Source organism: Podarcis vaucheri (assembly GCF_965113315.1).
Source record: "Podarcis vaucheri genome assembly, chromosome: 8".
Classification (NCBI taxonomy): Eukaryota; Metazoa; Chordata; class Lepidosauria; order Squamata; family Lacertidae; genus Podarcis; species Podarcis vaucheri.
The window spans coordinates 35912454-35927618 of record NC_138766.1 but is presented as its reverse complement, the minus strand read 5'-3'; the positions used below and the strand labels follow the sequence as shown (position 1 = coordinate 35927618).

The 15165-nt window shown below is 43.3% G+C and overlaps 1 protein-coding gene across 7 annotated transcripts in view; it reads left to right on the top strand.

The window, feature by feature from the left end:
• Window positions 1-455: 455 nt before the first annotated feature.
• Window positions 456-15165, top strand: part of KIAA0319 — a 42891-nt gene continuing 28181 nt past the window's right edge. Inside the window, exons 1-7 of one of the 7 annotated variants that reach the window (XM_082234960.1) lie at window positions 456-829; window positions 4948-5113; window positions 9910-10658; window positions 11729-11921; window positions 12870-12968; window positions 13977-14074; window positions 15066-15153. In XM_082234960.1, coding sequence (XP_082091086.1) covers window positions 5059-5113; window positions 9910-10658; window positions 11729-11921; window positions 12870-12968; window positions 13977-14074; window positions 15066-15153 — 1282 coding nt within the window. In that variant the 5' untranslated portion in view covers window positions 456-829; window positions 4948-5058. Of the gene's footprint in view, window positions 931-1249; window positions 1514-4947; window positions 5114-7429; window positions 7562-9909; window positions 10659-11728; window positions 11922-12869; window positions 12969-13976; window positions 14075-15065; window positions 15154-15165 lie in introns of those variants that run through there. The other 6 variants (XM_082234959.1, XM_082234961.1, XM_082234964.1 and 3 more) reach the window with 6 other exon arrangements.

The window sequence follows — 15165 nt, the reverse complement described above, 5'->3', positions numbered from 1 at the left end:
ACCAGCAGTGGGAGTGCTCTGCTCCAGTGCTTCCTGCTTGGCCTTGCATGGTTTGTGGTGATTTTCCTGACTTAAAACGAAATTTCAAAGCTGTGTCAGACTTTTCAGTGTTTTCTCTAAAGTATGCTTTTTAAAACAACAACACCTTGCTCTTCTGCAGCTGGCTCGATGTCAAGGAATTGAACAACTACCTGACTTTTAGAAAGCATCTGAAGGCAGCCACAGCCCTGTTTAGGGAAGTTTTTAATGTTTGATGTTTTATCGTGTTTTTAATATTCTATGGGGAGCCGCCCAGAGTGACTTGGAAAACCCAGCCAGATAAACGGGGTGTAAATCATAAATTATTATTATTTTAGCCCCTTTTAAGGATACATGAGAGGCGAGTTGGGTGGAGCTCAAGCATCGCCCCCTGGTGGCGGGGTTGCGATCCAGCTCCAGACCATGGATGGCGGATGCGCTTTAGTGGCTGGAAAGGAGGACGGGAGACCGAGCGTTCGCTGCTGTGTCTGTTTTTTTGTTTTGCTTTGGACAAGAGCATGAAAAATACTTGCAGGCATCGATCGCCTAGGCTTTGCTAGCTTGGCCTAATAGTACGCACACCCACTTCCAATTTTTATTGCCCTTGGTTACAAAATAATAATAATAAAAAAATCCTCCAACAGCTCCTGCTCCGTCCTTTAAATCTTCGTGAAGACAACGAGGGGGAGCAGATGGGGCACTGAAGGATGCAGCCGTACCCTGCCGAAGCATCAGGGGATGTCCCTGGCGCCGCCCGATCTCTCTCTCTTTCCTAGCCCCACCCCCTCCTCGCCTCGTCTCTAACCGCCAGGTAAGAAAATCTGAGCTCCCCGCCCGCTTCCATCGTAGGTCGGTGCTGGCGACTTTGTGTCGCATGCAAAGGGAAGCCCTCGCAAGCCGTTTCTGCTTCCAGTAAGTGGGGTGTGGTGGAAAAGGGGTGCGGGGTAGGTCCAGCAATCGCTAGAAGATGCATTTGCTTCGATTTCTCGGTTTTGCTCTGGCCCTGGGTTTTTGTCTTGCACACTGCCAGCCTCTGTTCCCAGCAAGGTGAGATCCCCGTAAGGATTTTGCAAACGCAAAGGGGAAAGTCAAATATGTTTCATCTCTCTCTTTCTTTCCTCCCCCCCCCCCGCTTTCCCCCGCTGCAACAAAAACAAAAAAAAACAGTGGTCGTCTCCAGGGGAAATGCATTTATTCCTTTTAGTGCCTAGCAATTTTTGCAAAGAGGCTTTCTCTGCAGCTTCCTCGCCGTGACAGAGCGCTTGTGCATCCGTCACTGGGGAAAAAACCCTGAAGGTAGATATTGTCTGCCTTTTGCATTCATCTTGCAACAAGGAGTCAGATGCATGTCTGCCGGGCTATGTTTTCACATCGCTGTGTGTGGGAACCTCTCCCCCGCCTGCTGCTGAGCAACTAGACGAAGTTGATGGAAAGAGCAGCAATGGCTGGTTGCATCAAGTGATGGGGGACATCTCATAAAAATATCTTCTGCAAGGTATAAAAGTGGCTTCTATAAAACAATCACTTGCATGTTCCAAGTTACTTACAACCTTTTGGCTAAGAGAAACCAGAAGCAAATGATTTTTGTATGCTTGTATGGGATGTACTCATCCAATTTTGCAGTGGATAAACTGAATGCTTCAAAATGTTTGTGAGAAGCACAGATCAGGGCGATAAGAATTAAGTACTGGTAATATCCCATTTAAAGATGAAACGGAATAGGATTGGGAGACAAATATAGCGAAACATAATGTGCATGTTTACTTGGGACAGCTGCATGCGCCAGTGACACTTAATGGATTGCTAGGACTAAATGGTTCCCACGAGCAATACTTAATTTTTTATTTTGTTTTGCATTGCTCATGTTTGAAATTGAAATGACAAAATAGACGTGCCTGACGAAAATGTGTTTTAAATTTTAAAATGGATCTTTTCCAGTGTCCATAACACACCCAACAGCTCTCGCAAGTGTTGCCCCCCAGAAACTACAAAGCATTATTTTGCCTGAAGCAGGAGTTCCTATCCCTGCCGTCTGTACATATAGGTGGTCATGTTTATAAAGCAGGGAACATCTTCCTGTTAGCCTCCCAATGCCCCCAAAGCACCGGCAGGAACCATGGAATGCCTCGCAGTTCCTTCTTCACTTAAAAATTAAAAAGGTAAAATTGCATGTTTTTCAGTCTACCAGACATCTGGTAACAGAGGGGGAATGTGCCATCCTTCCAACATCACTAGGTTCATCTAGGCCCAATAGCCAGCCTACAAATTTGGCAAGAGCATACCAAAAAAGTAGGGGGGCAGTTTATTCTTATGTACACATTAATGTTTTACTTGCATTAATGAATGCTATATTAACAATGATCATGATCATAATTGCTGGTACCTGTGCAGGCCCTGCTGCCGTGTCAGGCCAGGCTGGAGGTGAACTATTTCTAGGTGTGCCAGAACGCAAAAGGAAGATGTCCTGCTGACCTGACCTTCATTCTTCACCTCATTGTTCTTCGTTGCCTTCCTTGGCAGTCTGTTTTACTGTTGAACAGCAAATGTTCTTCCTGACGTGGTTTGCAGGCTCCTTCTCATCCAGGCACTGACTAGGCCCAAACCTGCTTAGCTTCAGTAAAGATTGTTGCATCAATGTGCCTTCAAACCACACCCTTGGTCTAGATTTTGTTGTGGTCCAGCATTGCTTAGGGTGAAATAAGCATAAATCTCCTTTAGATCAATGGAGTTAAGGGGTAATTAAGCTCTCCCTGAATACAGAGATCTTTAAACCCCAGGAGTAGCTTTATAAGCTCTGGCTATTTTATATCGACAACTGTTAAGTGCTTTTCTCAAGAAGAGACATGTATAGCGCGGTCATTAAGAGAGAATTATCTTCATGGCTTGGCAATTTCAAGTTGCTTTCACACACACACACACCCTTAAGAAAAATACATGGACTTTTATCAGGAAATAAGCAACCAGCGTAGGTTTTCACTGTAATGTAGTTTTTGTAAATATGGAAAAGACTGGTTCCTGATGTCCTCAGAAACAATGAGTTAAGATGGGATTTTACTGTTTCTCCTCACTTGGAACTTCTTGCTAAGTGTGTATCAAATTTGGAGTCAACTCCTCCAAAACGGGCATAACATAAACATTCAAATAAATAAAAGTGCTACCAATGGATTTTGGCAATTTTTGTGTCTTGGGGTTCCTATTAATGGTGTCTGACCTTTGATCAGCTGTCTGTTACTACACAGATTAAGATACCCTTGGAAAGCCATTTAAAACTGGATGGCTTCAGAAGCGTAGGTTATTTCAAACCAGGTCTATTTCTATTGGCCTCGTGTGTCACAATATAGCATAAATTTCCTTTTAATAATGGCATTTTAATATCTTGCTGCAGCAATTACACTGCTCATTGGCTGCTAGCATGATTGGTTCTTGAAACTGTATAACCTTTCAAAACCTCTTGTCTTTAGAGCTCCCTCGCTATTCAAGGCAACTTCAGTAATTGTTAACACAGGCATTTGACTAGGCAGCTGTCATATCTGCTTAATTATTCAGTCGCAAAATGACCTTTTAAATGAAGCATCTCCCCACCCCCAGTTATTTAGCAACTGAGAATTTGGTGCATATCTTATCAACATTTAGCTGAGTGGCTTGATGGCTGTTATTGCCCTCTACCCAAAATAAAAGCTATCAGGATTATTTGCTAGCTGTGCTTTCCGTCGTCATGCTTGCACATCACGATAAGCCAGAGTTGCTGGCTTTATCATGATTTATTCTGAAAGAGCGGCACGCTTCTTCAAAAGAAACAAACCAAGTTGGCTTCCCATGGTTCTGAACCTGAAATCATGGGGTTTCTCTCTTTTTTTAAATGATATTTATTAAAGTTTCAAAAAAGGTTACAAAAATAAGAGAAAGAAAAGGGGGGGAAAAGAAAAAATACAAAATACAGAAAAATAAAAACACTTAAAAACAAACCAATCTTTCCATGTCTTGTTTTTCATTTACTTGTTTCCCTGACCTCCTCACAGCTCCCTTTTTTGTATTCCAGTTCAATTAGTTAATTCAGCAAATCCTTTCCCTCTTTGTTTTTATCCTAATCCTTTAACTTAATATATTGTAACTTTGGATTCTCACCTGTTAACAAACCATTTTTACATACTCCTTTGTAACATTGCTGCTAAAACCACTTAACTTCATTCTGACATCATTCTAACATTCATTAATTTTGCAGTGTTTCTGTAAATAGTCTTTAAATTTCTTCCAATCTTCTTCCACCGACTCAAATCATGGGGTTTCTCTTTAACCAACCAGCATTGTCAGCCAGCCTTAATCATGGTAGGGAGTTGTTGCTGCTGTTGCTGTTAGTCTTACAAATCTTGGCTTGATAGGAACATGGTGGCTGGTAGGACGGAAGGAAGGGAGCCCAGCAGTAGGTGGCGCCAGAGCAAATGACAGTTGCAGCCAGCTAATACTCAGCTTCTACACAACCTCCTCCCTGCTGGATTCTGCAAGGGCAACGGTGTCACTAAAGAGGAGGAGGAAGATGGCAGACAGTTCTACTCCTGAACTAATGTTAAGAAGCTAGGGAAGTGAGGGGGAGGGTGGGGTTTGGCTGAGAACAGAATGAGGTTGGTTTGGCAGTGCTCCATTTGCCCAAATTGTCCATCTTCCCCTGGGTAGGGAGCAACTAAGTAAGATCCCGGATTTGCATGCTGCATCAAGCCAAGTTAATTGTGGCTCCCTGGTTTCTTTCTCTCATTCCCAACAGGGGAAGAAGAGAGTGGGAGTTGTCAGTTTCACAGTAAACCATGGTCAGGCAACAATTTTTCCTAGCCTTTTCTGTTTTTTGTCACTGCAATGAGATAATATTTGCAAACTATTATTTACTTGCTAATTAATGTTCATCACAACGTGTGTGTCCCCTTTGTTCCCCTGCAGCCTCCCAGCTGGATATTGGACAGAATTGGCAGAAACGAAGGTTTTTTTTTTAATGCAAAGTCTTCAAATTGCTCCCTGAAACTGAGGTTGATATTGCCTGTTTAAGGAAGAATGGCTCTTGCGCTAGAACTAGGAACCCTGTGCTTACTCTTGGGAATTCTAACAGGTAGGGCAAGACTCTTCGTACTCATGCCGTATAAATATAAGAAACCATTATTTTGCTTTTGAGGCCTGGAGAGAGAATAAAGGTCTGCACTGTGCACGGAACCTCAAAATAATTTCTGATTGCAAAAGACTCCCAAATGGCTTATGAAGATTGTGATAGCAGTAATAAAAGTATCTTAGTATCTTAGCACCAGCTGGAGAGTCTAAATGGATGTTCACCGTACAGTATAGACAGGTCACAGTTGCTTGAGCAGTTCAGTCCATACCGCACAGTAAACCATGGTCTGAACCAAGGGTCATTGCTTGTTTTGCTCCCAACAAACATTTGGTAAGCCAAGAGGTTTTTTTGTACAATCAAGCATTATTTAAATTTTATGAAATGAATAAATTAATATGAACAAATATTTGCTTCACATCATTGCTCGTTTGTGGCCAAACAACCCATGACTTCTTGGTTCAGACACAGCATTAAGTCAAATGTTGTGGTTTTCTGCTCTCTCTCACTTGTGCAGAGGAGTGAAGCATTCACAGGAAACCATTAACTTTGGTTTACCATGATGTGTGCATGCTATCATTGTAAACACTAAGCTGCCTGAATTTCTATTTCTTTTAAACCCTTTACAGACCATTTGTGCAGATTGCTGTTGAGGTTTTCCTTTTTTCAGGGTTTTATTTTTATTTGACTCTTTATTTTCCTTGCTCTCGTTTTGCCCCCCCCCCCCAACTGCTAAATCTCCATCTAGAAACAGTGCTCTACTCTTCCTGAAGCAAATGATTTCCCCCTCCCCTCCAAAGGCTTGCCGTGTTTCAGAGAAGAGGAGGCTGCTGGGCACATCAGTAACATGAAAGTAACCCAGAGATAGAATTAAATCCTATTTATTATGTACAGGAGCTTAAAACCACATATAGCTTAACACTGGAGCCTTGGATGAATTTCTGACTTTTGCTTGGTGAAAGATTTTCATAAGCCCTGCCAAATGTTGCCAGAGTTAGTTAACCCCTTTTCAGTATGTGGTTAAAAAAATTCTTCCCTCGCCCACACCAGAAGTATAAATGGTCTAAACCACAGAGCCTAGGCCTTGCTGATCAGAAGGTTGGCGGTTCGAATCCCTGCAATGGGGTGAGCTCTCATTGTTCGGTCCCAGCTTATGCCCACCTAGCAGTTCAAAAGTACATCAAAGTGTAAATAGATAAATAGGTAGCACTCCAGCAGGAAGCTAAATGGTGTTTCCGTGCGCTGCTCTGGTTTGCCAGAAGCTATCTGTGGACAAATGCCGGCTCCCTTGGCCTATAGAGTGAGATGAGCGCGCAACCCCAGAGTCGTCCGCGACTAGACCTAACGGTCAGGGATACCTTTACCTTTACCTTTTAGCACCTTTTATGAGGTACCACTTTAGCAGGGCTTGTCATCTGGGCAGCTCAGGGCCTCCCCACACACTGCCTAGGCTTGCCCCCCTCCCCAGGAGATCACTTTGGTGCTGTTAACTTCACCCCGGAGGTGCACTGAAATCTTCAGTATGTTGCTGACGTTTTCCTTTGTGATTGTGGGCCTGTGAACCATCCCAGCACCTCTCATACTCTGGGAGCTGTTAATTAGACTTGCAATGTTGATGTCGTGAATGCTCAGTTAAAGTGTTCCTTAGTTTTCTGCTTCCATTCAGTAATCCATTTATTTTATTTTAAATTTATGTGTCTTATTCCTAATACTCTGTCATCTACGTCAGTGATCATCAGCAATTTTCCACCATCAGTTAGTCCTAGACCATTCCCTGGGCTCCATGAAAATTGTTTCTTACACTTGTGTTAGCAAGGCTGTCATTTTGCATTTATATAGTTGCTGCAGCTTCACGGACCAAATAATGTAGCTTGACAATGCAATTCTATATGCCCCTAGTCAGAAGTAAACCCTGCTGAGTTTATTGGGGCTTGCCCCATAAAGTGTGCATAGAATTTCAGCCTTGACCACTGAAGTAAAGGCACAGGAAGGTATAGATTTAAAATTTCAGCAAAGTTACAGAACGCTGTCATTACACTGTGAGAATTTTTCTGACGCCTTCGCTTTAGCTTCAATCCTATTACATGCTTACCTCTGAGTAAGCCTCACTGAATTCAGGGTTCACTTTTTGAGTAGACATAGTTTGGCTTGCCCTGTTACTTTTGTTTGTCATATGTCTTCTATACTGTCCCCCCCCCCTGTTTTTTAAAAATGGCTTTTATTTTTTCTAGTGTAGGACACCTTGAGGCCATTTGGTGATAGGGCAAGATATAAATACCTTAGATAAATAATACCGAACAGATTGTCCATGCTTTCCATACCATCTGTAAAGCTGAAGCCGATTTGACTCACATGGTTGTTAAGGGAATAGACTGGTGCATGTGTCCTGTTTCCGACATCTTGCTTTCATCCAGTTGTCTCCACCCACAAGGCCTAGAAAACTGCCATTTAAAGGTAATTACAGCTGAGACCTAGATAGATGCATTTAAGTTCATAGTAACAGAACCAAGCCCAATGCGTATTTTGGATAGAGAGGCCACTTGTATGTGGCTCAGAAAGATTCGGTGGAAGACACTTTTTAATAGATATCTGTTCACTTGCTGCACACGTATTGAAAAGGGCGAAGGCTGTGTCAGATGTTCTGCTGACTCACTGACAATGAAATTAAAGTGACTGTGTAAAAATCATGGCTTTTGCCGTTATGTTTTTATTTTAAGACTGGGATATTAGAGATGCCCCCCTTGCTTGGCTACCCGCTGTTGGAGGCAGGATGAAGGGCTTGATGGATCTTTAGCCTGATGTGACAGGTCTCTTGTACATTCACCGTTAAGAAACTAATGGGATGAACTTAGCTAGGAGGTGGAGAATGTTTTTTTTAAAAAAATAAATAAAAATAATAACAATAATATAGATAGATAGATAGATAGATAGATAGATAGATGATAGGATAAGTGAATTTGACAGCATGAGTTTTGGCTTCTAAATGACCAGCAAACATATAAGTCGTATATGGATTACACCACCACTTCTGCAAGCCAGTTTACACCATGTTGTTCATACAGTTAAACTTATGCTGTCCCTCCCAAGAATATAGCGGAGTCAGAGATGATAGGCTGAAGTGGCTTGTGCAGTGCTCAGCTCCTGGCTTCCTTATAGTCCTTATTCATACAGTTTTGCATCTTTAGCCTTTGCATTATCCATCCACTCACTTCAGACTTCCACTGTTTTCTGTTTGAACTACTGTCCCATCTACATGCATGCATGAGCAGCATGGGCGTAGCCAGGATTTTTATTGGAGGGGGCAGGACTTTTGTTAGGGGGGCCAGAACCGATGTGATTGGTCAGTTAGTTAAGTATTTCTGTTGTTTTACTTGATCTAAGGGGGGCAGCTGCCCCTCGCTGACCCCCTTGGCTATGCCCATGATGAACAGAGTGAAATCCACCTCCTTGCTGGTGACAGCGGTGGGTTTTTGTGTGTGTGTGTGAATGAAAACAACCACATCTCAAGCCATACCTGCAAGGCCAACTGTGAGAGTCTGTCCCCTCATAATCCTCACCTGGCTGGGAACGTTAGCAGTGATTGGCTGGAAAGGACCTTCCAATGGGCCCCATCTGTGTGGTTCTTTCATTGAGTTCCTTCATGCCCATGTGGCGTGGGATTGCAACATAAATTGCTGTAGGTGCATATTGGCAGGGCTTGAGATGCCTTATGCGATTTGATTCTGAGGAAGAGCTCAGCAGCAAAAATAATAACTGACAAAGAATAATTGGGGGGACGGACTGGGGGGGGGAATCAAGGTCTTAAAACCGTTTCATCATTTACTATTAATTAGTCATTTGTGTACTGTCTGAATTGGTTCTTCATCTGGATCCCAGAAATAGAGTAGTTTGCTTAAAGCAGAGAATGGCTCTTTGCCTTGTAGAAGTGCCTAACTCTGATTCCCTGCAAACCAGATGCTCTCTTTTTTAGTGACTCAGCAGGCTGCGTTGCCTAGTAAGCAATGCCAAAGTAAGTGTGCTACCCCTATTTCAGTGGCAGCTTAAAAAAACCCAAAGACCTTTCATTTTACCTCTCTCCAAAATAAGTGAGATGGATGCAGTGATATGTCAAAAATATGAGGAGCAGAATTCCCCGTCTTCAGGCTCTAGTTGGAAGACCATCTTTTGCTCTCTGCTGGACAAGAGCTGTGATTTATCCCCCCCCCCTTCTTAGGCTAGTTTGGAAGGAAGGTGCAGTCAAAGAAGGGATCTGATTCTTGTTACTTTTAATTGAGTTTTTAATTCGAGTGACAATTCAAGTGATCCCTTGTTGATAAAGTGACTACTCTCCAGGTAAAGGGTAAAGGGACCCCTGACCATTAGGTCCAGTCATGGCCGACTCTGGGGTTGTGGTGCTCATCTCGCTTTATTGGCCAAGGGAGCCGGCGTACAGCTTCTGGGTCATGTGGCCAGCATGACTAAGCCGCTTCTGGCGAACCAGAGCAGCGCACGGAAACACCATTTACCTTCCCGCCGGAGCGGTACCTATTTATCTACTTGCACAGGCATGCTTTCGAACTGCTAGGTTGGCAGGAGCTGGGACTGAGCAACGGGAGCTCACCCCGTCACGGGGTTTCGAACCGCTGACCTTCTGATTGGCAAGCCCTAGGCTCTGTGGTTTAACCCACAGTGCCACTCTCTAGGCTACATTAAATCAATATAAATTAATGAAGCTTTTTTTTTATTTTTATGAGAATGCATTGTAAGGGGAAGGACTTTTCAGCGCTCCTGCTCTCCTGTGATATGAGTACCTATCCTTTCAGGGTGTTTCTGCGAACAGTGCAGAGAAGGCGCCAAGTATTCGGACGCAATAATATCTCCTAATTTAGAAACCATGAAGATTATGCGGGTCCCCCATGCTGTGTCGGTGTCAGACTGCACGGCAGCCTGTTGCGATCTTTCCGACTGTGACTTGTCCTGGATGTTTGAAAGGCACTGCTACATCGTCAGTTGCCAACGTAAAGGGAACTGCGAGCCCAAGAAGATGGAGAAGGTGAAGTCCTCTTTGACTTTTGTGCTAAGGCCTCCCCAGAGGCCCTCTGCACCGCTGGGGTACGGGCAGGGGCCATCAAAGGTCCTCCACCCAATGGCGCTGCAGGGCGACCCCTCAGATGAAGTCAGCAGCCTGAAGGAGCTGTCCTTCCTCAGTCGGGAGGAGAGCCCAGAATACCCAGATGAATATGGAGATACGGAGCAGAACCCCTTTCGGTTGAGCCTCAAGCCTGAAGAGAAGGAGGATGTGAACTATGCTGACTGGAGTTTGTTGGTGGCAACTGAGAATGGCTTCAATTCTTCAGGGCTCGGTGATGGAGACAAACATGTTGACTTGGTCAGAAGTGAAGAGGAGAGAGGTCCTTTGGAGACTCCTACAGGTGCAAATGAATCCAAGGGAAATCATGTCACCGAACGTCCTGGAGAGTTGCCAGAGATCATGTTGGGCATGATGGAGAAATCTGCAAATGAATTAGGTTTTCAACCGCCTGATGAAACCAACAGCACCTGGCAGGAAGAGGTATGTTACCAGTATTTCATTTTTTGAAATAGCATTGGAGTAACATGTTGTTGTTTAGTCATTTAGTTGTGTCCGACTCTTCATGACCCCATGGACCAGAGCATGCCAGGCACTCCTGTCTTCCACTGCCTCCCACAGTTTGGTCAAACTCATGCTGGTAGCTTCGAGAACACTGTCCAACCATCTTGTCCTCTGTTGTCCCCTTCTCCTTGTGCCCTCAATCTTTCCCAACATAGAAATCTGCAAATAAAATACAGTTTGGTTTGCCACCAAACTAGATTTTTTTCTGGATTCTTTGGTGAGAACCCGTGCCTGTTAAGATGGAACAAAATTGATAAAAGGCTTGCGCTGCTGGTGGAATTTTGGCCTAATCTTTGCTTGGGGCAGTTAAATTCTTGCTCATGTAACTGGGAGTTGATTTTAAGAAACAGCCCTTAGTTAATGCGGAAAATTAGCAGTAGTTTTTGTTGTTTGTGAAAGCTGAAAAGCCTAGATTAGTGCTGATTAATCCTAGATTAATTTAGGAAAGCCTAGATTAATTTAAATACACTTCCTTTCCCCCCCCACCTGCGTTGCATATCTTATGGGCAACTCAGACAAATAAGATTTCATTGTGCTAGTTGTACAGAAGGACAGGAAATTTCTGTTGCCTGGATTTAATAAGCATTTTGCTTTGTGTGCTGTCATATCTCACATTACTGTTGGTCTCCTATATAGCTATGAGGGTGCCAGGTGATGTACTGCTTTCACTGCTTGTAGAGGGAATTATTTTGCAGAATTTGCATGGGTGTGTGTTTATCTCCAGCGGTCCCATCCTGTTTTTTTGTTCAGTTTTCATAGCAGAGCTGGAAAAATCCCAGTCATCTACTTACCCAGGTACTTAAATATTTGATGCTGGGACTTGGGAATGTGCAATGTTTCTCATCCCATACGTCACTGGTAAATGCGATTGATTTTAGCTGTAACATAATTTTGCACTTTTACTTCTAATACAGTGTTTACGATGTGTGTCATAATGTGAGAGGGGAAATATACACAATAATTATATATCCCTGCAATTCATCTTGTAGGTTCTAACAACTTCCCATAATCCTTCTTCATCAGACACCCTGGGGTTTCTCTCCACCACCGCAACACGAACTCAGACATCAGACCTGCGAAATCTTATGCAGGATGATGCCACACCCCTTCCCACCGGTGCTGTTTTCACCCAAGCTACTGCCACAGATCAAGTATCATTGCCCACTTCTGCCTCCAAAGATGGTAATGTAAATTCTTCTGAGAATAAGGCTGCAATCCTAACTGCGCTTATCTGGGAGTAAACCCCACTGAATTCAATAGGAGTTACCGTACTTTTCTGTGTTGTAACACGCCCCAATGTATACACACCCTCTTTTTAGGACTCCAAATTGAGAAAATGGGGGGAAATTGCCCAGACTTGTTGAGCTTTTTTTTTTTGGGGGGTGCTGAAAATCACTCACCCACAGAACACAGAACCAACACAGCTGATCACACACACATCAACGAAGCGACCGTCTGATCGCTCACCGACAGCAAACGCCAATCGCCCACCCAATTGCCACAGCAGCCAATATCCTGTAGAACTTGACACAACAATCAATCACCCACCAAAACACCGCTGACAATCTCCGGCTCATGGCAGCCACCAATCGCCCATCCAACCTCATCACTATCCATGTATAAGATGACCCCACTTTTTATGCTTAATTTTTCAAGAAAAAAACATATTCTTATACATGGAAAAATACGGTACTTCTGAGTGGATGTATTTAGGACTGCACTGAAATTAGAAATGCTAACTTCTCAAACTGCTGCTTGAATCAGGCTTGTAAAAAGCTACTTAGCTGCTTGCACGTGGTGAGGAAGAGAAGAATCTTTTAAAGCAGGGAGAAATCCTCATGCTGAATAAACTATCTGCTTAACGCTTCATCAAAGGAAATGCATTATTATTATTATTATTATTCTTTTATTATTAAGTTTCAGCTTCAGAGGGAATATTCATCAAGTCTTGTTGAGAAAACAACTGTCCCAAACCATTATTATTAATATTCTTAGAATCATAGAACTGTAGAGTTACAGTTGCATGCTTTACCGACTGAGCTATCCCAGCTGTTTCAGCAATAGAAAATTCTTGCCATGCTTTCCTCAATACATTGTTTTAAAATAACTTTTTTAAAAATTTATACGCAGTAAAGGAACTCCTGGTGTCGGCTGGAGATAATCTACAAGTAACTTTACCAGAAAACGATGTTGAATTGCATGCGTTTGTAGTCACGCCATTCCTTTCAGGTGAGTTCTTGATGCAAGTGGGATGGAGGAGAACTGCACTAAGTTGCTTGTCTTATGCTAGAAACCATGTAGAGACTATCGACAAAAATCTGAAAAAACTATTGTTTGCCCAAACCAGTTTCCTTCCACATTCATTTGAAATGGAAAACTATAGTTTCTTGCAAAGTGAAACCCCTTATTTCTTCCTCTTGCAAATGAAGAGCTGGTACATGCGTGTGAATTCGAGCATGGTTCGCTTGCTTTGTTTAAGCTGGGCCAATTATTCTCCCGTAAGATTCTAAATTATTCAGATATTAAATATGCAAAGTCAGTAAATGTATGCAAAATAGGGAAATCTGCATGAACGTTGCTGGCTGGCACAGCTAATGCTGAGTATCAACTTTGTGTTTGGCACCAACTTTTAAATGCGAAAAAGGTGAATAAGGTTTAATAGCTTCATGTAAGCTCAGGGAGAACAAATGAGGGAAGTAAGGATAGAAGATTTTTCAGAGACAAAGTCATTTTAAACTGATGGGAACAGTTAGATTATTGCACAGTATAAAGGTCAGAAATTCTACGAGTAATTCACACATATTAGATGGCTTATGTGGTGTGGCCATTCATACTGATTATGTATAAAAACTTTGCTTGTTAATCAATTTGTCTAGTTCAATTTTTAGGAAATAGGGACAGTAGACAGTGATCATGCATGCACCACAATTCTCCCATAACTGGGCCCCAGTTCAGATACTAATGCAATCTTCACATGATGTAGGACTGCCATTTGTCTTCTTCATTTCCCTGCACCTCATGCTGATGTTCATTTGTGCGGAGGACTTGCTCATGCAATTTCTACCCTTCCTAGTAGAAGGGAAAATAAATCATGTGAGTAGACAACCACTGTAAAATGTTCCACTCCACCCCATGTTTCTCCACCCCATGAAAGCTCGGCAAACATCAGAGCCAGGATCAGGTCTCTCTTCCAAAGAAGAACCATAACCAGTTGCTGTGCTGCTTCCTCCTTTTCAGAATCGGCCTATAGTTATGAGTGGAGCTCGATGAGTCACCCTGATGGTTACAGTGGTGAAATGGAGGGCAAGCACACGCCAACGCTGAAACTTTCTCAAGTAAGTGGGCTGCTCCTTAGGGAGACTTGACTCGTGTTTACCGCAGGGTGTGGCAAAATGCACACTCAGCTACGGTGGGTAATGGCTTTAGAGATGCTTTGCTGTAAGGCAGTCACGTCAGTTACAAGTTGCCGTTGTCAATGGGCCTATTTCTCTCCAGATTAGGGTGGTGTTCCTGGTGGCTGGCACCAAGTGAGATTCCTGAAAATATACCTGTTGGCACCTAAAGAACTTGGTGCTGTTCTAGCCCTGGTGTCAGGAGCCAGAGTTAGGAGTAGGTCTGTAATAAAACACCTGGTGACTGTGAAGTTAGCTCTTTATTCAAAGAAACCAAAACAGTGCAGGCCTAGTGATCCCGTCAACGCTGCCCAGTAGGTCTTGCACCAATATGGCAGTTGCAAGCCCCAAAGGTCTTCACACTGCTAAGACTCCTTCCCTGGTTCCTTCCCCTTGTCTCTCTTTTCTCTGCCCTCTTCATTTCTCTGCGTGTTCTGGGAGAGGAGCTGGTCACAGCAGAAGGGGGAGATTCCCTGGCTTCTTCAGCAGCCTGCCTCGTCTCTGTCTCCCGGCCTGCCTCCTCTCCTGCTTCTGATTCTAGATTGCTCTCTGCCCCAGCCTCTTCCTGCTCACTAAACCCTGTCACCTGAGCAACTCTTATACATAGGTAGTTCAGGAATTTGGTAGACTATCTTACTGGATGCACTTCCAGTCTCTGCAAGATTTTCTTGTTTCTACTCAGCTCATACCTGGTGCTACCTGTATATATATTACATTTTCCTTTATTTCAGCCTTCTGGGAGGCACAGCTGCAATGTTCTGAGTTCCTCCCCACCACCCCTAAGTCGTTCTGGGTGGCAGCAGAGATGCTGCTTCATGATGATAATTAAGCTCTGGGTTTGATGCACACTCAGACTTCTTGCATTTTTTGTTATATTGTGCCATGTGAAGTCCTATGTGTTACGGGAGAGACATTAAAAAACCCTCTGTTACAGCTGCCAGTAGGTGCCTATGTCTTCAAAGTGACTGTTTCTGCTGAAAATGCATTTGGAGAAGGATTTGTCAATGTCACTGTCCAACCAGGTAAATCAGTTT